A 22,568-nucleotide genomic window follows, 5' to 3' on the forward strand; every position below is an offset into this window, starting at 1 on the left:
ATCCCCAGCCCTATTTTGTATTTTATTTAGAGACAGGGTCTCACTGAGTTGCTTAGCACCTCACTTTTGCTGAGGCTGGCTTTGAACTCAAGATCCTCTTACCTCAGCCTACCAAGCCTCTGGGATTCCAGACGTGCACCACCGTGGTGGCTTAATTTCACTTTTTTCCTCTCTCCTATCTGTAGGGTGTGGCCCTGCTCTCCTGCTCCAACACAGCATCCCATTTATAAGTAACAGAATGAACAAAAAGGAAGAAAGGACAAAGGATATTTGTGAGCTCTCTCTAGAGTCATTGCCTAGAAATTGTCATTTGACACTTTTCTTTAATCCTACCTGGTCGCCTCTTCACAAGGGAAACTGGGAATTGGACATTATTATAGTCTCTATCCAGGTGCCCACATGACTTGCTAAAAATCAGAGGATTCAAGATGGAGAGAATGGATTATCAGGGTTATTATTAATATTATTATATATAAATATTATAAATATAATATTATTATATTTTCTTCTTATAATACACCGGTGTATATATTTGGATGGACCTGCGCATGGAAGAGGGCCCAGACTGCCAGCATCTTATACAATTCCCCCTCTTCCTCTTGTAAAGTTTTTCGTATGAGAGTTTTTATTTGATTTATTCCTGTGTAAACACATCTGCATGAGCAGATCACCACACAAAGCACTGCACACAGTTAAAGCCTACAATTTGGCAAGCATTCACCTGTGTGCACACCTGTAAGATCATCACCACCATCAGGACAGTGAATGCTATAATTTGAATCTGAAATGTTCCCCAAAGCGCCATTTAGAGGCTTGGTTCCCACCTATGGCACAATTAGGTGGTGGGACCTTTAGGAATTGGAGCCTAGGGGCAAATGGTTTGATCTCCTAACTCCTCTTGCCAGGATAAGCTGCCTCACCACAGCCCTAAAAGCAAAGGGTCCACTCAGCTATGGATTGAAACCTCCACACCTGCAAGCCACAATAAACTTTTCCTCTTTATATGTTGATTATCTCAGGTAGTTTGCTGCAGTAATGGAAAGCTGACCATCAAAGTGAACATATGCATTCATCATCTTGACATGTACTGGTCCTCTGCAGTCACTTTCTGCCTGCTATTCCTACTCCCTCTAACCCAAGCAATAACTCATCTGCTTTCTGTCTCTATCTTAATTAGTTTGCATTCTCTACAGTTTTTTAAAAAATAGATGTTACTATAAGGTATATACTCTTTTGTGTCTAGCCTCTTTCAACATAATAATTTTCAGATTTGTCTATGGTATTCTTGTGTCCACCGTTCATCCTCGCATGGCAGTGTATAGATACTTTATGGTTTGTTCCAACCTTCATCTGCTAATGGACATCTGCATTGTTTCCAAGTCTTCTGGAATTATTAGAAACACATTCATATGTACATTCCTCCAAAAGTCACTTTATGGACTTACAGTTTTACTGAACTTGGTTTAGATTATGTGATAGCTTATATCCAAATTAAAAAAAAAAAAACAGTGCTGGGGATTGAATTCAGGACTTGTGTGGGTGTGAGGAAATTGCTCCACCACTGAGCTACATCCCCACCCCGGTATCTTTCCCTGTATATCCAACTTGTAAAGACATTTTCATTCTGTTTTCCAAAGTGGTCAAATCACTTTACACTCTCACCTGTAAAGTTTTTATTTCATAATGTGTGAGATTTCTAGTTTCTCCAGTTGGGATTTCTACTTTCTGCTCTTAGGTTTTCAGCCTTTTATTTGTTTTTGTAAAATCATAATAAATAAAGGCTGTTTGCATTACATAAAACTAATGAAGCTTGCACTGATCTTTTAAAATGTGAAATAAAAGCTTAAAATCACCTATAATCATATCACCCAAGTTATTTTTTTCAGAAAATATCAGACATGTGCACAAAACTGCAAACACCTGACTTTAGGAGATACCATTAAAAACAAATACTCTACTGTTGGGCCAATGGGTGCTGGGGGTGGAACCCACGGCCTTATGTGTGCTAAGCAAGTGCTCTCCCACAGTCACACCCCCAGTCCCTGGGTTGTTTCTGTTTTTAAATAAACATTTTCATTTATAAGCATAAAAATAACAGATCCTGTGTACCTTTTACTCATTTTTGCCCAGAGGTAATAGCTTGAAAAATTATAGTTCAATATTACCAAGGATGACACTGATAGTCAGGATACAGAGCATCTTCATCTCTGCAGACAGCCCACACCTTGTCCTTTAAAGCCACACCATGTTTTTATCCTGTCCCCACCCTCCATTTCTCCCATTTCTATGATTTTATCATTTTATGAATTTTACATAGATCAAATAGACCCTCCAGTATGTATTCTTTTGTGATTGTTTTTTTTTTAATTCATTCAGGACAATTTTCCTTAGACTCATACAGGTCATTGCATGTATCTGCTTTTATTCCTCTTTACTGCTGAACGGTTTTCCGTGTTATGGATGTAGCACAGTTTGGGTGTACAGTCATCTAGAAATGGACATTTGGGTTGATTCCAGTTTGGGCTCTTACAAATAACAAAGCTAGAAAAGATTGAATATAAGGGTATTTTTGAGAGGTGTGAATATTAATATCCTCATGGCTCTGCATAAATTCTCAGACATACACTTGATTCATCAAATAATATTTTGTTTTTTAAAAAGGCTACTATCCTGTTTTCCACAGTGGCTATGCTATTTCAAATTCCTACCAGCAACATGTGAGTGAACCAGCTTCTCTGCCTCTTTACAGCTTTTGGTGTGGTGACTATTTTTTATGTTAATAGCTGTGCAGTGATATTTCATTGTGGTTTAAGTTGAACTCTGTGTGTTGTCTTCAAGGCAACTGTCTGTTGACTTAATTTATTTTCCATACCTTAATTTACATGTTAACAGCCTAGAAAAATAATTATGATCTAAACCCAAGTTAAATGAAGGAAGGAAATAACACAGATTAAAGATGAGGATAAGTGAGAGAACAAAAAATACTGTAGATAGAATTTCCATAAAATCTAAAGTTGTTTCTTTGAAAAGATCATCAAAACTAACAAAACATCACCTAGAGAGATCAAGAAAAAAAAAAGGAAGATTCTTGGTTTTAATTCTTGTGCTATAGGACTCTTATTAAGGATGTTGGGGCCTAATCCCACGTGATGGAATTAGGGCCTACTTTTTCCCTTTATTTTTTTAAAAATTATTTTTTTAGTTGTAGTTGGACACAATATCTTTATTTTATCTATTTATTTTTATGTTGTGCTGAGGATCAAACCCAGGGCCTCACACGCACTAGGCAAGTGCTCTACTGCTGAGCCAAACCCCAGCTCCCCTATTTTTTCTTCTGTTAGAGGCAGAGTCTCTGGTTTTTTTAGTCCTAGGTTCTTGATCCACTTTGAGTTGAGTTTTTTGTATGGTGAAAGATAGGAGTTTAATTTCATTTTGTTGCATATGGATTTCTAGTTTTCCCAGCACCATTTGTTGAAGAGGCTATCTTTTTTCCAATGCATGTTTTTGGCAACTTTGTCTAATATAATTGTAATTTTGTGGGTTACTCTCTGTGTCCTCTATTTGTACCATTGGTCTGCCAGTCTGTTTTGATGTCAATACCATTCTGGTTTTGTTACTGTAGTATAGTTTTAAGGTCTGGTATGCCACCTGCTTCACTCTTCCTGCTAAGGATTGCTTTAGCTATTCTGGGTCTTTTATTTTTCCAGATGAATTTCATGATTGCTTTTTCTATTATGAGGAATGCCATTGGGATTTTGATTGGAATTGCATTAAATTTGTAAAGGGCCTTTGGTAGTATGGTCATTTTGACAATATTAATTCTGTGTATCCAAGAGCAAGGTAGATCTTTCCATCTCCTAAAGTCTTCTTTGATTTCTTTCTTTAGGGTTCTTTAGTTTTCATTGTATAGATCTTTCACCTCTTTTGTTAAATTGATTCCCAAGTTTTGTTTTTTTTTAGGATATTGAAAATGGGGTAGTTTTTCTCAATTCCCTCTCAGAGGATTTGGCACTGATATACAGAAATGCCTTTGATTTATGGGTGTTGATTTTATATCCTGCTATTTTCCTGAATTCATTTACTAGTTCTAGAAGTTTTCTGGTGGAATTTTTTGGTAAAAAGAATCAATAAATGGGATGGATTCAAACTAACAAGTTTCTTCTCAGCAAAAGAAACAATCTGTGAGGTGAACAGACAGCCTACATGCTGGGAGCAAATCTTTTCCCCTCACACATCAGATAGAGCACTAATCTCTAGGGTATATAAAGAACTCAAAAAGCTAAGCACCGAAAAAACCAAATAACCCAATCAGTAAATGGGCCAAGGACCTGAACAAACACTTCTCAGGAGAGGACAAATATATGAAAAAAATGTTAATCTTTCATGTCTAGCAATTAGAGAAATGCAAATCAAAACTATTTCATCTCACTCCAGTCAGAATGGCAATTATCAAGAATACAAGCAACAATATAGACTCCAAAGGCACAGCCCCCACTGACCCACCTCCTCCATTCACACCTTACCAGTCCATAGTGTCCCTAGGTTTAACCCCCATCATACACACACACACACACACACACACACACCTGACAGGTGACTAATTTACTAATTGGGTTAAGGCAATCTTAACCCCATCAGTTTACCTCTAAACCTTCTTGCATTGTCTCACACATGAGCTTTTGGGGGAACACCTAATAACAAATATTTTATCCGTCTAGGCTTTGTTGTTGTTTTTTTCAGCCTGGGTTTTAAAGGAACACTTTGCCGGTTATGGTTGGTCTTTATAAGTATCTATCTTCTTTTTGGTTTTCCACTAGAAGCCAGTATTTCCTTTGTGACTTCTGACTCTTCAGTCACAGAAAAACATTTTCAACTTCAATGTAATGAAAGTATTTTCTAAGGAGCTTTACTTTTTTACATATAAACATAGGCCTGCTGCAGGTAGTGCATACTTGTATCCCAGTGACTCGGGAGAATGAGGCAGGACAATTGCCAATTGGAGGCTGGTTTCCCCAACTTAGGGAGAGCCTCAACAACTTGGTGAGAGTTCATATAAAAATTAGAAAGAAAAAGGACAGGGGATGTGGTTCAGTGGTAAAGCACCCCTGGGTTCAATCCCTAGTACAAATAAATAAATAAATAAACAAAAAATCAAATAATGAAAAATAAAACCTTTTAGACCAATATGGAATCTACCATTCAAAGAAAATTCAAACTTAAACAGTCCCTTCCAATATTATGTGGCCAAACAGAAGTCACCCTGCACTGATGTGAAAAAAACCCAGTAGAGGCAAATCAAAGGGAGAGAATAATGAGTGTTCCTTGGAGACTAGCAGGAGAAAGAGGGGGAAGGAGTGGGTGTAGGTACCAGATACAGGACAATGGGATGCACTTGAAGCCAATAAGCTGAATGTTTTTAAAAAAACAACCTTAAATTATGAAATAAATTAGTTGTAAAAAAAATAAATACATAAAATGAAAAGGAGAAAAAAAGAGAAGGGGGAAAGGGAGCTCTGGGGTGGGAGCAGGTGCATTGGGCCCTCAGTGGGTGGCGCTGGCTGTGGGGCCACTAGGAGCCACAGGCCTGAAGCTGCTGTTGAAGGTCTTTCTGACCCTGGTGCTCTCTCAGGTGGCAGAGGTGGTAATGGAAGTTGAGCTGGGGTTTCTTACCTTTTCCTGTATCTTAACTTACATATCCTTACAATCTAGTCTGAGTATGTATGTTTCTATGTGCTTTATTAATTTGTTTGACTTGTTGTTGATATTACATAAATGACATCTCTGCATACTCTTTTGTTCAGCACTGGGTGGAGATTTACTTGCCTAATGACAAGGAGGTAGACATTGTTGTATTCCCTGCTGGATGGCATTGCCTGGTGCAGCTGTTACACAGATGATTTATTTGTTCTCCAAGCTTTGAACATATAGGTTTTTTTCTATTTCCAAATTACACTGCCTTGAGCAAAAGGGTTCAAGTTTGAGGCCAGCCTCAGTAATTGAGGAGACCCTGTCTCAAAATGAAAAAGGAAAATGACTATGGATGTAGCTCATTGGTAAAGTACTCCTGGGTTCAACCCCCAGCATACACACACACAAAAAAAAAAAAAGAAAAGAAAAGAAAAGAAAGAAAGAAAACTTAGACCTGTATGGCATTTACCGTTCTAAAGAAACTTTATTAAATAGTCTCTTTCCACATTATGTGCCCCAGGAGAAATGAGACTGCGCTGGTTTGAAAAATGCAGACTAGGCATATCACGGGACTAGAAAGCTGAAGGGTTGTTGGAGACTAGCAGGAGGGTGGGGAGGGAGTGGTTCGATATCCACCAAATTCAGGAAAATGTTCTGGAACGACATAGTGGTGACTAGTGCACAGTTTAGAGAATACCCTTAATGCCAATTAACTGAATCTTTTCAAAAACAAATAGAATGTTTCATTTTAAAAGAAGCAAAGCATACATAAAACATAAAAACATAAAATAAAAAGAAGGAAGAAAAGAAAAGCAGGGGCAAGGAATGGAGGCTCTGGATTGGTCTTGGTAAGAGGTGCTGCCTGAGGGTCCAGCAGGAGTTCTTGGCCAGGATCTGCCATTGCAGGCCTTTCCAGGTCCAGCTCTCTCTCAGGTGGTGGAGGTGGTGGAATTTGAGCTGAAGTGTCCCCAAGCACCGGAGGTGGCCCTGCAGCTGCAAGAGGAATAAAGGTCAAGAAACTGTCCATGTTCCTTCCAAGGGACAAAATATTTCCCACTGCCTTTCACACGGTTCCACACACAAACCCAACCCTGGCAGTGTCCCCAGAATGCATGCAGACAGTGACAGCTCTGCTTCTCATTGTGCCTGCCTCACCCCACCCCAGTTTCTGGAAGGAAAGCTCTGCATCTCAAGCCCCATCCCACTCCTACATACTCATACCCCCACCTCAGTCCTCCTCACCTTCAGCCTCTTCCTCCATGGGCTCTGGGTTTTCTGTCAAGTCTGGGACATGGTGGCCTTGGTCCTCCATTTCAGCACCTGTGACCATGACCTGGCTGTGGACATTACCAAGTGGGCAGTGAAGCAAATGAGGGAGTGAGGAGACCACCCAGGAAGGAAGGGGGCAGCAGTATGAGAGGCCTGGCCTTTCCTCCATGAGGTCAGTGTTCTTGGCACCCCACAGTTCAGAGGAGAGGGCTGAGACTGAGAGGCACAGGGTCAGTATCAGGACTCACAGCTATATGTGACCCTGTCACCCTGGGTGGGCTTACCTTTCTGACATTAGGTCCATCTCCTGTTGGATGGAAAAACTGGAGATAGTAGACAGGGAAGCGGGGGTATCAGAGATGAAGGCTGTCTCCAGGGTCTCCACCAGGCTCCTCGGGGAATGTGCCTGGAACACACATAACATGCTAGTGTCATCCACCTCTGAAACCACCTGTGCCTCAGGGATATCGACAAAATAGACATCTGAGGTTCTTGTGGTGGTAAACATGCTGGCACCCGTGCCCCAGGCCCTGCCCAAAATAGGTGCAGCCACGGAGTACCAAACCTGGAGCCTCCCCTGCAGCAGGCAGCTGGCCAGCAGCGGTGGCGGCAGCACAGGGCCCGGCTACCGCGGTGGCGCAGCTGTAGGGACCGCGTCACCAGGCATCTCCTGGGGTCAGCAGCGGGTGTCCGCAGTCACGTGGTCCGGGGTGGCGGTATCTTCTGTGGCTGCAGCAAGTGGTTGCTGGGTGGGGGGTGGAAGATCCAGGATGCGACATCAGAGTGGAGCAGAGGGCGCAGCACGCAGCCGGGTGCTGATTGGACAGGAGGTCTCGGCTCCTCGGCGCAGTCACCGCGGAGGTACTGGAGGTTTCCATGGCCGGGAGACCTCTGGGCACCGGCAGCGGCGTCTGTGCCGAGTCCTCTATTTCTGTTCTGATATTTCGTCTAGTTGTTCCACAAGTTTTTTTTTTCCACTCTTTTTTTTTTAAACTAACAATTTGTCATGTATGATAGCAGAATGAGTACGGTTCACATCTCTGGTTGTGGAGAAGGTAGGGTCACACCTTGTGTCTTCATGCTGTTTCACCAATCATTGAGAGCTGGGGTATTCACGACTCCAGCCCTTATTTTAGAAGGGTCTTAAGTCAACAATTTAACTTTACACATTAAGGAACTCAAAAAGAGAAAGTAAACTAAACCCAAAACCAGGAGGAAGAATGAATGTAGTGAAAGTTAAAGCAGAGGTAAAACAATTAGAGAATTAAAACTCCTGTCAGTAGGATCAAAAGTTGACAAGGTGTTTGCTAGCCTGTTAGGAGAAAGAGTGAGCATTACTCCCAACCTTACCAATATAGAAAGGGTGATAAGACCAAACTGTGAATGGTGTGCAAGAAATTAGAGAACCTAGGTGAAACAGACGAGAATGTGAGGAGACAACCTACAGTATGGGTGAAAATACTGCAAATCATATTTCTCAGGGTCTAGTATTCGGAGACATTGAAAACTCATAACAAGAGACAAATAACTAAAAGTGGAAAACGACTGTAGTGGTCATTTTGGAAACAAGATATACAATGGCCAACAACACATGAAAGGATGTTCAGTAACATAAGTTAGTATAGAAATGCTCATCAAATCACAATGAAATATCACCTCTCACCCAATAAGATGAATGTAATTTTAAAAAATAAAAACCATAAGATAACTAGTGTTGGCATGGATGTGGAGAAATCAGAACCCTCATACATTAGCTAGGAGAGTTGTAAAACGCTGTGTGTGTGTGTGTGTGTATGTGTGTGTGTGTGTGTATAATATATATACTGCTCATTCAGCAATAAAAGAGAATAAAATCATGGCATTTTCAGGTAAATGAATGGCATTCAAAAGATAATGCTAGGTGAAGTTAGCCAATCAAAAAAAAAAATGCCGAATGTTTTCTCTGCTATAAGGAGGCTGACTCATAGTGGGGTAAGAAGGGGGAGCATAGCAGCACTAAAAAAATAACAAGATCATGGCATTTGCAGAGAAATGGATGGCATTAGAGCAGATTATGCTAAGTTAAGTTAGCCAATCCCTAAAAAACAAATGCTGACTGTCTTCTCTGTTATAAGGAGGGGGGGGCGTGACTCAAAATGGGATATGGAGGAAGAGCATGAGAAGATTACCTCTAGATAGGGAAGAGAGGTGGGAGGGAAAGGGAGAAGGAGAATTGCACGGAAGATGGAAGGAGACCCTCATCATTATACAGAATACATGTAGGATGATGTGAGGGGGGAAAAAAAGAAAAAAGAAATGTGTCACATTAGATTGGGTAGAGAGAAGTTATGGGAGGGGAGGGGAGGAGAAGGGGGGATAGGAAGGGCAGCAGAATAAAACAGACACTAGTATTGCTGTATGTATATAGGTAACTATATGACCAATGTGATTCTGCAACCTGTACAATCAGAAAAATTAAAAATTATACCCCATTTGATTCAAATGTATGATATGTCAAGGTCATTGTATTGTCATGTTTAACTAATTAAAAAATCAAATAAAAATAAAAAAGAAGGGGGAACATGGGAGGAATAGATGAATTCTAGATAAGGAAGATGGGTAGGAGGGGAAGGGAGGAGGCAGGGAATTAGCAAGGATGGTAGAATGTGATGGACATCATTATCCAAAGTATATGTATGAAGACACTAATTGGGTGTCAACCTACTTTATATACAGAGATATTACAAGAATTGTAATGCATCCCGCTGTTGTATATTTTAAAAAAATAAAATCAATTAAATAAATAAAATACATGTTTGTTTTTTTTAAAAAAAAAAAAAAAGCTGCTCAGACAATCTTGCATGAATTTTCCTGGCAACACTTTTCACAATAGCCGAAAGATGGAAACACTGCAGATCACCATAAATTGATGAATGGTTGAACTAAACATTTACACAATGGAATATTATTCAGCTCAATAAGGAAGACATTCGTATAGATGCTACAAAATGGATGAACCCAGAAAACATTATGTTCAGAAAACAGAAGCCAGACAAAAAAGACCATATATCGACTGATTTCATTTATATGAAATATTGAGAATAGGCAAATCCATAGAAAGAGAAACAAGACTAGTGAGTATCAGAGGCTGGGCATGGGGAGTGGAATGACAGGTTTTGGGGTGTGTGTGTTTTTTTTTTTTTTTTGATGGTTTGTTTGGTACAAGGGATTGAACCCAGGGGCGCTTAACCCCTGCACCATATCCCTAACGCTTTTTTAATATTTTATTTTGCGACAGAGTTTTTCTCAGTTGCTTAGGGCCTTGCTAAGTTCTTGAGGCTGGCTTGGAACTCATAATCCTCCTGCCTCAGTCTCCCAAGCCACTGGGATTAAAGGCACACACCCAGCTGGGAATGACAAATAATAGGCACAAGGATTCCATTTGGGGTGGCAAGAATGTTCTTGACTAGATGATGGTGATGGTTTTATAATTCAATGATGCCATTGAATTGTAAACATTAAAATGGACAGATAGTAGGATATATAAAGAACTCAAAAAAAAACCTAACACCAAAAGAAAAAAAAAACAATCAATAAATGGACTAAGGAGCTGAAAAGATACTTCTCAGAAGAAGAAATAGAATTGATCAACAAATATATGAAAAACTATCCAACATCTCTGGCTGTTAGAGAAATGCAAATCAAAATGACTCTTAAGATTTCATCTCACTCCAGTCATGAGAGGATGGCCTTAGACCTGAGCCTAAGCAACTCATTTTAAAAACTCCAGTTTGAAACCTGCAGTCACACCAGGCAACACCCACAGAGCCCTCCAGTATGGCCTCAGACAAGTTACTTCCCCTCACCCTGATAAACAGGGTGAAGCCCCTGGCAGGCTGAAGATCAGGGTGGAGACCAGACCAGGTGTTTCTGACCCCAGGGTAAATGATGTCATGAAGAAATCCAGTGATAGCTGATAAGGATTAAAAGGGGGATTTAAAGCCCCCAAAATTTAGTATAAATAATTAAGCAAATGAATAGGGATTCAGCCAGCCAAAACAAGAATACACTTGAGCCAGAGAGCCTGATGAAGGCCTGACATCCTATCACTTGTCATCATTTCCTGAGCCTCTGGGTGATCCTCATTGCTCTCAAACTCTACCGCCTCGTCTGGACCTTGTTGAGAGCTGCAACTTCTCCCTACGACCCTCTCCTCAACGGGTTGTCCACTCCACATCAGGAAAAGCCTGCCTTGGTTCCAGATCTGATCACTGTGGTCTGAGTGAGTGCACATGTGTTGAACATAAGGCCTAAGGCTTAAGACTTTTGAACTTAGCATGCAGAGGGAATGTCTGTCATTAGCCTGTCATGATTAAGTGTGTTTTGCAGTGTTTAGAATTAATCTAGAATTATTTGCTGTGAATTAATTAATCTAGAATTGTTTGCTGTGAATTGATTATGTCTATTGCAGTGCCTAGCATTAAGGATTGTTGTTTTCTTGATTAAGAGCTACAGAGTGAAACTGTATTGAGTAATTTGAGTGAGTAAAGCATTGAAAGGGGCAAAAGCATGTAGACATTCTTTATTTCTCCCCTCGACTGCATATGTTGCAATTTTGCCCCCTCATGACAAGTCAGAATGGCAGTTATCAATAATACAAGCAACAATAAGTGTTGGTGAGGCTGTGGGGAAAAGGGCACACTCATACATTGCTGATGGGACTGCAAATTGGTACAACCAATCTGGAAAGCAGTTTGGAAATTCCTTAGAAAACTTGTAATGGAACCACCATTTGACCTAGCTATCCCACTCCTCAGTCTATATCCTAAAGACTTAAAAACAGCATCTACAGTGCCACAGCCACTTCAGTGTTTACAGCAACACAATTCACAATTGCTCAACTGTGAAAGCAACCTAGATACCCTTCAATAGATGAATGGATAAAGAAACTGGTACATATACACAATGGAATATTACTCAGCATTAAAAGAGAATAAAATTTGCAGGTAAATGGATAGAGTTGGAGACTATCATGCTAAGTGAATTAAGCCAATCCCAAAAGACCAAAGGCCGAATTTTCTCTCTGATAAGTGGATGCTGACCCAAAAAGGGGGATTGGGGGGCATGGGGAGAATGGAGGAACATTTGGGCAAAGGGGGGTGGAAGAAAGGCAAGAGGACATGGGGGTAAGGAAAGATGGTAGAATGAGATGAATATCATTACCCAAGGTACAATATGGCGGCACATGTGGTGCGACTCTACATCATGTACAACCAGAAAAAAAGAAAAGTTGTGCTCCATTTGTGTACAGTGAATCGAAATGCATTCTGCTCTCATGTGTAACTAATTAGAACAAATTTTTAAAAATGGACAGATAGTGAAGTCTACATGTGCTTTTTACATTAATAAATCTAAGACCTGAAGGTGAGGAATCCTCAGGCATGAGGGGGTCTCTGAAGATCCCACCTCAGTCCCAAAGAGTGGAACTGCGGATGACAGCACTGAGAACCACTGTGGTGCTGGGGGCCTCCTGTCCTCTGGTGTAAGCCACTTTGGAGTTTGTTTTGAGCTCTGGCCCCCAATCCTCCTGGTGAGTCACATTTTGCCCAATGACTCTGTCTCCCCATTGTCTGGCACCAGGAGGGAGAGCTGTCCATAGAGGTGGATGACCCCCACATACACTCTGTGTGGTACAGGCAGGCATAATGGAGAACCTGAGGGACGCCCTGGAGCCTGATGTTCTGAGTGGCCACTCCTACCCCTACCAAAACCCCTCCTTCACCAGCACCCACTGGACTTTCACCTTCACACAACAGGCCCTCATGTTCAAAACATGAGCCCCACTTTCCAGGCACAGTGTGACATGGCCACCTACACTCTGGGTCCTGGGAATGTCCCTGCACCTCTCGAATCCTCAGTCTGCTCTCTGAACATGGGGTGCCTAGATGGTCAATTCTCAGGGTTGTTGAGGACTTAGTGTGATTTCCATGGAAAGTGCTTACCAGGTCTTGACCCCATGGGAAGATCTGCTGGAGGGGCTGTGCCTGTTCCCCTTATTGTCCTCCCCCATCAGGGAACCTTTTCCCTTACCCCTCACTCACCCCCTTATTGGGTTAAGCTGCTTTCTTCATTGTAAAGGACGTTCAAGGTTCACTCTATGAGCTTCTCAGTGTACCCCAAACTGGATTCCCTGGGGGCTGGCAGAGGGATTCAGGACCACTCAAGACATCTCAGAAGTAGGTGATGGCATCCCAACCTTTAAAGAATACACGTAAAGCCACACTATGTGCAGACACTTTTGGAGGCACTGACCATGATCCAATGAAGAGAACAGGGAGTGACCCTGCCCTCTTAGACTACTCCAGGTCACACAGTCACACCAAATATCAGGGTAAAGTTTAGACATTAGAGCAGCTGCGATGTCCTCCTCTGGATAGTCATGCACATCAGTGGGACAAACTGACCCAGATGAGGTAAAGAGAGAACTGGACGGCATGTTGGTATAAGCTCTTTAGCTTAGGGAAGGCTGGCAAGATGGACTCCCATCCTTCCTTCCTCTATTAGATTTTACTGGAGCACCAGCCCTGTGACAGTGAGTGCAATGCACGCAGTGGATACCACCTCACTCTCATCATGGAGTTGACAAGCCACTGGGGAGGGAGCAGAGAGAAAGTGTATCAATGCTCCCTGAAAAAGAGTCAGATGGTCAGTGTTGATCAAAGACTCTCCCATTGGGATTTCTGCCCATTCTTGGTTACCAGAGCTGTCTGTGGACCAGGGGTGCCATACTGGGGTGGACACAGGGTGGGACTGGCCTCTAAAAGGCTCGGGCCAGAGGCCCAGAATTGCAGCCATGCAGGGCTGCCTGGCAGGGCAGTGTGGAGGAAAGGCCGGGCCTCTCATGCTGCTGCCACCCACGTTCCCCTAGGCTCATGTCCATACAACAGGACATCAGCCAAAAAAGTGTCCAAGGTACATCCTGGGCACCCAGTGTCATTTCCTGTCCTCTCAGGGTAGAATCCTGTGACACAGGGTTTGTATGAGGTCGGGGGAGCAGAAGGTCACAAGGGGAAGAAACACCCTGAATGGAGGATAGCAGGGGCTGGGGCTCCCGGCCAGCTAAAAGGCACTGTCTCCCATCTGTGGGGACTCCTGGAATAAGCAAAACCCAAGAGGGGACATTTTTAAGGATTGTCATTCCTCATATTTGGCTCATGGAGTACCTTTCCAAGAAGTTTGTATAACAAAGAAAAAATGATATTCAAAGGTGAGGTACAGCATAATGTGAACCACTCTGTTCCTGTCAGATGGGGCTTGGGGGATTAGGTCTCGTCTGTTTTTGTTTCATTCTAAAATGCAGGATGAGTCTGTGAAGCCTTGGGCAGGGCCATGGCCTATCTTGGGCTTTACCCTGATTCAGCCTCGCGTGTACCTTGGCCAGATTTCCAAAGTGTGTTCACCACATTCTTTTCTCCAAGTCCCGTTTCTAGAGGTCAGTAGCAGGTGAGCCACAGATCACAGCGGTGAGCACGCAATGCCCTCCCCACCAAAATTTCACTTTCTCTTCTGTCCACACCATGTGCACAGGTGCCATGGCTCCACTGAGGCAGCAGCCACGACCTTCAGGCTGGGGCTTTCTATGGGGAACCCCATTGCCAAGGGGTTCTGTTCTCACGTTAATAGCAAAGGAGGCCAGGACCAGTGAGCAGTGCCAAAAACCTCCCCCTTGAGGTCACCTGGAAGCCTCTTCCTCTGCTGTTTAACAGATATTTGCTGGGCATCTGCTCTGTGCCACACCATGGGGCACCGTATCCGGTTACTTTCCACCTTCCACTACACCACAGACTCTGGGCCTCCTGCTACTTGATGTTTCCTGACAGCCCTGCCCACTTGCAGGCTGGAATTTGGGTGTCCTGGTCTCTCACTTACTGAGAGGAAGAAACAAGGTCCCCATCATAGCCTACAAACTTCTGAGGACATGTTCTGCCCTCTCCCTCCCTCCACCTGGATCAGCCTGCAGCATATACCCCTGCAGGTGGTTCTGCTCAATGTCATGGCACATGATGCCACCCTGATCACTGTTTCCTTTTTTTTAATATGTATTTTTTAGTTGTAGTTGGACACAATACCTTTATTTTGTGTATTTGTTTTTATGTGGTGCTGAGGATTGAACCCAGGGCCTCGCACATGCTAGGCGAGTGCTCTAACCGCTGAGCCACATCCCAGCCCCTCCTTTTTCTTTATCCCTCTGAGGTGCTATTCATCTACAGTGATATCATATGACAACAATCCACATGATAGTGGTTCCACAACATTATAATGTGGTTGAGAAATTCCTGCCACCTGGCGACAACGTGGCAGTTGTAACATTATAGTACAATACCTTACTCAAATGTCTGTGATGCTGCTGGTGTAAGCAGTTGTCTGAAGTTTTGTTGTATGTGTACAAACCTGCAACTATGTGCAATGAATGATACTTGATGATGGTAATGGCTATGTTACTCTGCATGTACTTACAGTATTTTATCAGCATTTTAGAGTGAATTACTTCCACTTGTATACTTTCCTGTGAAGAGCATGTGTGTGACAGCAGCTGCCACTTCATACATCATGTGTTTACTGTGTCTTTTGATCATATCATTTGTCCTTATGAGGACTTAACCATCATTGCTTCACTCACTGTGGCCCTGGGAACAGTAGGCCATACCATGTGTGGACCACACAGTGCAGGCATGTAGTGGATGAGACCACCTGGTTAGTGTGAGTGTGTTCTATGGTGCTCACATGATGATGGAACTGCCTAAGGATGGCTCTCAGAACACATGGTGTTATTAAATGACACATGGTTGTACTTATTTTGTTTGCTACCTAACTTCCCATTGCTGGTCCCCACCAACTAGAATGTGATTTGTTCACTGCTAGAACTCCTAGCACCTGGAATAAGGTTGGCACACAGCAGGTACTCAATAAATATTTATTAAATGGTGCAACAAACAAAAAAATTCAAAATAGAGTGAAAACTGTAGTGATAGGGGTATACGTGGGATATAGAGTGACTCAGAAGAGGGTCCTGTGTGATGCACATCTGAGATGAGACAGAAGAATTCAGTCAAGTGACAGCAAGAGGCTTTAAAATAGAAACAGAAACAGAGTAGGCATCCACAATGAATAGATTGTCATTCTAGAATTAACTCTTTCCATTCTATTTAAAGACAGGAAGGCAGGAGAGACTTGGAAAAGGCAGGACTACTTGGTAGGCAGTCACAGAGGTGGCAGCCCAGGCCTCATTCCTGATCTGAGGCAGCCAGGCCAGCTGCAAGAGTCTGGCTTGGAGCTCAGGTCACTGGCACGAGAATCAGGAGTCAGAAGGAGATTCAGGTACCAAGCTGCACTGAGGCTGAACAGACAGTCCTAACTTAACAACGGTTCCAAAGAGGATGATGTGGGCTTTAGGATGATGTAAAAGAGATACACACATTCAATTTGGAGCTTGTCCTGGGCTGGTGAAATGTGGTAAGATTATTGCTGTCTCCATACTGGGCAGTGTCAGTGAGCCATAGCTCCCAGTCAGCCATGATCCTGAGAAAAGACAACCTTCACTCTGCAGTGTACTGTGTTGCTGAGCTGGGATATGTGGGAGGTTAGGGGTGTTCAATAAATTTCTGACTCAAAATGTTTTCATTTCATTGTTCTTTTGTCTTTTTATTTTAAAATTATTTGTTTATTCTAATTTGTTGTACATGACAGAAGGATGCATTTCAATTCATAGTACACATATAGAGCACAATTTTGCATGTCTCTGGTTGTACACAAAGTAGAGTCACACCATTCGTGTCTTCATACATGTACTTAGGATAACGATGTCCATCTCACTCCATCATCTTTCCTACCCTCTTATCCCTTCTCTTTCCCCCCTCCCCTTTGCTCTATCAAAAGTTCCTCCATTCCTCCCATGCTCTGCCCCCCCTCCATTACGGATTAGCATCCACATATAGAGAAAACATTCAGCCTTTGGATTTTTGGGATTGGTTTACTTCATTTAGCATGATATTCTCCAACTCCATCCATTTACTTGAAGATGTCATGATTTTATTCTCTTTTAATGCTGAGTAATATTCCATTGTGTATATATACCAGTTTCTTTAGCCATTCATCTATTGAAGGGCATCTAGGTTGTTTTCCACATTCTTGTGCTGCTAAATCGGGGCCTAATCCAACTTAATGAAGACTTGGGCCTACTTTTTCTTATGTTAGGTGCAGAGTCTCTGGTCTAATTCATAGGTCCTTGATCCACTTTGAGTTTTGGGACCCTGGCTGCACCCAGGCCTGTCAAGGGATGTGGGGCCAGTGTTGGGATTGGCTGTGTACACACATAAAAAGTCACGGGGCTAGGGGAGAGCCAACAGAGGGACAAACGTGGGCTTATCTGGAGGACAGGTTAGACCAGGGGCCCCAAGAAATAGCCTCCCTTCCTTGAGGATCCAAATAGAACTTGGAATCCATTAACCAGGCACCCACATTCCAGCAACAGCCTCCTCATTTGGTGAAATATTTTGGATGTGAAAGCGTGTTTTTTTGCTTCCCCTGTGGAGGCTGAGTCTTTAGAAGGCTATGCCACCAGAGCTCTCCCTATGGCTGCATGGCCCCTTCCCTAGGCCCCATATACACTGGTCACCCTGAGAAAGGAACTTTTGGAAACGACTGCAATGTTGCTTCAGATTCTGCTCCCTGTCCCCCGCTGGTGGTACTCCTCCAAGTGGCCCTCCTGCAAGTGGGAGGAGTAGCTTAAGGTCCACATCTGATAGCCCTGGTGAGGTACATCCAGGAGAGACCATCACTGTGAGTAGCCCACCACCTTGCTCCTCAGTATGGGGGAACAGGGACCTGAGGCAAGAGCAGGTGGTGGAAGACTGTGAGCCTCGTGTCCTGTCATGTTCACCCCAGGGCAGGGCTAAAGGTGGGGAATAAAAGTGTCCAGGGTACATCCTGGGCACCCAGTGTCATTTCCTGTCCTCTCAGGGTAGAATCCTGTGAACAGAGTCTGTATGAGGTCTGGGGAGCAGAAGGTCACAGGGAAGAACACCCTGAATGAAGGCCAGCAGGGGCTGGGGCTCCAGGCCAGCTACCAGGCACTGTCTTCCATGTTTTCCACAGTTTATCCTCCACAAGGGCTGGAGCTGCAGCTTCAGCTCCATTTCAACAGAGGATCCAGGGACAAGTACCACTCAGGGTAAGTGTGGGACAGGGGGGACTCTACTGGCAGGGGACAGAGCAGAATAAAAGTGAATAAGAGCAAAGACACCACCAGGACCACCTTCCTGGTAGGGATGGGAGATGGAGGGGCAGAGTCCCCACCATGAGGAATCTGAGCAACAAATCCTCACCCATCCTCCCCACCCTCTCTGCCTGCTTCATTCTTGGACTCATCCAAGGTCACTGTTCCCATATTTGTGACAACAACAGAACAGCAACATGGACATTATTTCATTTTAATTCTCTGATGATTTGTACTCTGCCATCCAACTGACTATAACTTATACACCCAAGTGTCCCGGTGACAATGGCCTGACGGTCCTTCCACACACTCTCCAAGTCTTACACAGCATCAGGATTACTAGGGCTGCGTTTAGCTGAAACATAATGCCAATTGGTCATGCCAATTGGTCCATTTCTCTGGTACTTGGGTCTCAAGGAACACAGACTGTGAAAGCAGGAGCTGGGCCCCCAGGACCTCACCACCTTCCAGGGGGACCCAGGTTCCACAGCCATTCAGCCTTTCAGGGCTGTGGGACCTGGAGCTCATTCCTTCCTGGGGCCATTTCAACAGCACCACAGAGAATGATGTCCTGGGTGTCCTCACACAGGGACCCTCCTGTGTGGGATGAGCCTGTTTTCCCATCTCCAGAAGGTGATGTGCTGGTGGGACTCAGGGGATAAGCTCCTAATGCACAGAGCTGCCACCTCTGCTCAGCTAACACACTGGCCTGAAGCTGCTGTGTTTCTAACTATCCCCTCAGCAATTCCACTGTGAACTCTGCCAGCCATTGCTCTGCTGGGGCTCTCCTGTCCCTCTGTGGGACAAGCCCCTATGAGCTTTGGCTATTGCACTGGACTCCATCCCCAGACACTTCTGGTGGTCAGTTTGGCACTGACTCTGTTTCCTCAATGTCCCAACCAAGAAGGTGGCTACAGAGGGGATGATACTGGCACTGGATATGTGTTCCAGGCGTACTCCCTGGGGGACCTGGAGGACTCCCTGGAGCCCATCTTCTTCTATGACTCATCCTCTTCCGCCTCAACAGCTGTACCCAATGTTGGGAAGGTAAACCCTGCCCAGGGTGACAGGGTCACATACAGCTGTGAGTCCTGGAACTGGCCCTGGGCCTCTCTGAGCTTCAGCCCTCTCCTCTGAACTGTGCAGTGCCAAGATCACTGACCTCATGGTAGGAAAGGCCAGGCCTCTCATACTGCTGCCCCCATCCCTCCTCCCTCTCTCACTTGCATTTGCCTCACTACCCACTTGGAAATGTCCACAGCCAGGTCACTATCACAGGCCCCGAGGTGGAGGACCAAGGACACCAGGTCCCAGCCTTGACAGAAAACCTGGAGCCAATGGAGGAACAGGCCGAAGGTGAGGAGGACTGAGGTGGGGTTATGAGTATGTCAGAATGGGACAGGGATGGACAAGCAGAGCATACTGCACAGGAACTGGGGCGGGGCAGGAACAACCAGAGGCAGAGCTGTCATTGTCTGTGTGCATTCTGGGAATACTGCCCGTTGTTGGGTTTGTGCGTGGAATTGTATGAAAGGCAGTAGGGAATATTCTGTCCCTGGACCTAACATGGATAGTCTGTGGACCTTTACTCCTCTAGCCGCTCTGGTGCTTGTGGAAGCTCCAGTTCGAGGTCCACCACCTCCACCATCTGATAGAGAATTGGAGCTGGACGAACCTGCAGTGGACAATCAAGGCCAACACCCCCTGCTGGCCCTTCAGTCAGCACTGCATCTAGAGAGGAACCCAGAGCCTCTGTTTATTCATCTTTATTGTATGTGTTTATTATTTTAGTATTATTTAAAATTAAAGATTCTTTTCATTGTTAAAAGACTCAGTCATCTGCCATCAAGTGCCTTCTCTAAACTGTGCACTAGTCACCACCATGTAGTTCCAGAACATTTTCTGGAATTTGGTATCCATGACCACTGCCTCCCCTTCCTTCCACTAGTCCCCAGCAACCCCTTAGCTTCTAGTCCTGAGATATGCCGAGTCTGCATTTTTCAAACCAGTGCAGTCTGATTTCTTCTGGGCTGCATAACATTGGAAGGGATTAATTATGTTTCCTCAGAAGGGCAAATGTCATACAAAATTTTGTTTTTATTCTTATTTCTTTGTTCCTAGGCTTGAACCAGAGGCATTTTACAACTGAGCTACATCCATGGTCTTGTTTCTTTTTCATTTTGAGACAGGCTCTTGCTCCATTGCTGAGCTTGGCCTAAACTTAAATCTTTTAAAACTTAAAGCAGTGTTATTTGGAAACAGAAAATAAAAAATAAAAGAACTCTTAAGTTCAATGGCTGGAGAAAAGAAAAATTCACTTTGTAACAGGGAATTCACTTTGTAACATCCCGCAGGAAAAAATAACAATGTCCAGGTCCATGTCATCAGGCAGGTGAGTCTCAACACCAGTGCCGAACAGAAGAGTACACAGAGAATCCTTTATGGTAATACCAACAACAAGCCAAGCAGAATAACAAAGCACTTAGAAACATACATACAGTAGTCTGCACAGATACATAAGTTAGGATAAAGGAAAAGATAAGAAACCCCAGCTCCACTTCCATTACCATCTCCACCACCTGAGAGAGAACCAGGTCAGAACCACCTTCAACAGCAGCTTCAGGCCTGTGGCTCCTAGTGGCCCCACCTCTGCACCACTCACTGAGCTCTCCCTTGCACCTGTTTCCACCCCAGAGCTGCCCTTCCCCTCTCCTCCTTTTTTTTCCCTTTTTGAATTTTTATTAAAACTAGGTCACTTTAAAATTTTAAATTATATTTCTTAAAAACATCCAGCTTATTGGCTTTAATTGCACCCCTTGTCCTGTATCTGGTACCCATACCCACTCCCTCCTCTTCTCCTTCCTGTTAGTCTCCAGGGAACAGTCATTATTCTCTCCCTGAGATTTGCTTCTTCTGGGTTTTTCACAACACTGCAGTCCAACTTCTGTTTGATTACATAATATTGGTAGGGACCATTTAAGCTTGAATTTTCTTTGAATGGTATATCCCATAAAGATCTAAGATTTTTAGTTTTTATTTTCTTTTTTCTCCTTACTGCAACCTCTACACTTCTAAATGATCTACAAGTTGTATTAGCTCTATTTCCAAATCATATGAACACCCTGTGTTCAGGGTGTCTCTATAGAGAACCTCATTTGATAAAGGACACATTAATGATGTAATGTCTCTATTCTTTGGCCTCTCTACTGCCACCACCTTCAGATTTTTGGTTTTGCATTTTTATTTTTGTTTGTTTAATTAATACTAGGGAATGAACCCAGGGCAACTACACCACATCCCCAGGCCTTTTTATTTTTGAGACGAAGTCTCACTAAGTTCCTGAGGATCTCCCTAAGTTGGGGAATCTGGCCTCCAAGTTTGAATCCTCCTTTCTCAGCCTCCTGAGTCCTTTGGATATTGTTATGTGCCACCCATCCAGAAGGTCTCAGTTTATATGCAAAAAGTATACCTTGGAAAACGCTTTCATAACATTGAAAGTAATTTTTTCTGACTGAAGGGTCAGAAGTCAAAAAGGAAATAAATGACTGACTCCTGATGGAAAAGCCTTCTTCTATGACTCCCCTTCTTCTATGTCCACCATCTTGAGTTTCTCCACCCAACAGGAGATGGACCTATTGTTGAGAAGGTAAGCCTGCCCAGGGTGACAGGGTCACCTAGCTGTAAGTCCTGGAACTGGCCCTGTACCTCTCTGAGCCTCAGTCTGTTCCTCTGAACAGTGGGGTGCCAAGAACACTGACCTCGTGGTACAAAAGGCCAGGCCTCTCATGCGACAGTCTCCCTTCCTTTTAGGGTGGTATCTTCACTCCTTGCACTCACTTCAAAATCTACCTGGTAACATCCACAGCCAAGTCAGTGTGACAAGCCCCCATACGGAGAACGAAGGCCACCAGGTCAGGGCCTTGATAGAAAACCCAGAGCAAATGGAAGAGGCGAAGATGAGAAGGTCTGGGATGGGGGGCTGAGACAGGGCTGAACCTGCAGAGCAGTTCTACCAGAAACGCGGCAGGGCAGGAACAATGAGAAGCAGAGCTAGTGTTGTCTGCATGCATTCTGGGGACACTTCCAAGGGTGGGTTCCTGTGTGGAGCTCTGTGAAAGGCAGTGGGAAGTATTTTGTCCCTGGAAGGAACAGGGATAGTTTCTTGACCTTTATTTCTCTTGCAGCTGCAGGGCCACCTCCAGTGCTTGTGAAGAGGGCTGCTTCACTTCCAGCATCTCCACCACCTGAGAGACAGCTGGAGCTGGAAACACCTCAATGGTAGCTCCAGGCCAGCAGCTTCTAGGGGCCCCTCAGCCAGCAACACACATGGAGCACACCTTTACAACTGTTCCCACCC

The 22,568-nt window shown here is 43.9% G+C and overlaps 1 protein-coding gene across 1 annotated transcript in view; it reads right to left on the minus strand.

The window, feature by feature from the left end:
* Window positions 1-6,147: 6,147 nt before the first annotated feature.
* Window positions 6,148-22,568, minus strand: part of LOC144376199 (uncharacterized) — a 37,088-nt gene continuing 20,667 nt past the window's right edge. The window contains exons 4-6 of the mRNA XM_078043002.1: window positions 7,242-7,363; window positions 6,931-7,025; window positions 6,148-6,681 (exon numbers count right to left, since the gene is read on the minus strand). Coding sequence (XP_077899128.1) covers window positions 6,437-6,681; window positions 6,931-7,025; window positions 7,242-7,363 — 462 coding nt within the window. The 3' untranslated portion in view covers window positions 6,148-6,436. The remainder of the gene's footprint in view (window positions 6,682-6,930; window positions 7,026-7,241; window positions 7,364-22,568) is intronic.

This window comes from Ictidomys tridecemlineatus, chromosome 3, assembly GCF_052094955.1.
Source record: "Ictidomys tridecemlineatus isolate mIctTri1 chromosome 3, mIctTri1.hap1, whole genome shotgun sequence".
NCBI classification, from domain to species: Eukaryota; Metazoa; Chordata; class Mammalia; order Rodentia; family Sciuridae; genus Ictidomys; species Ictidomys tridecemlineatus.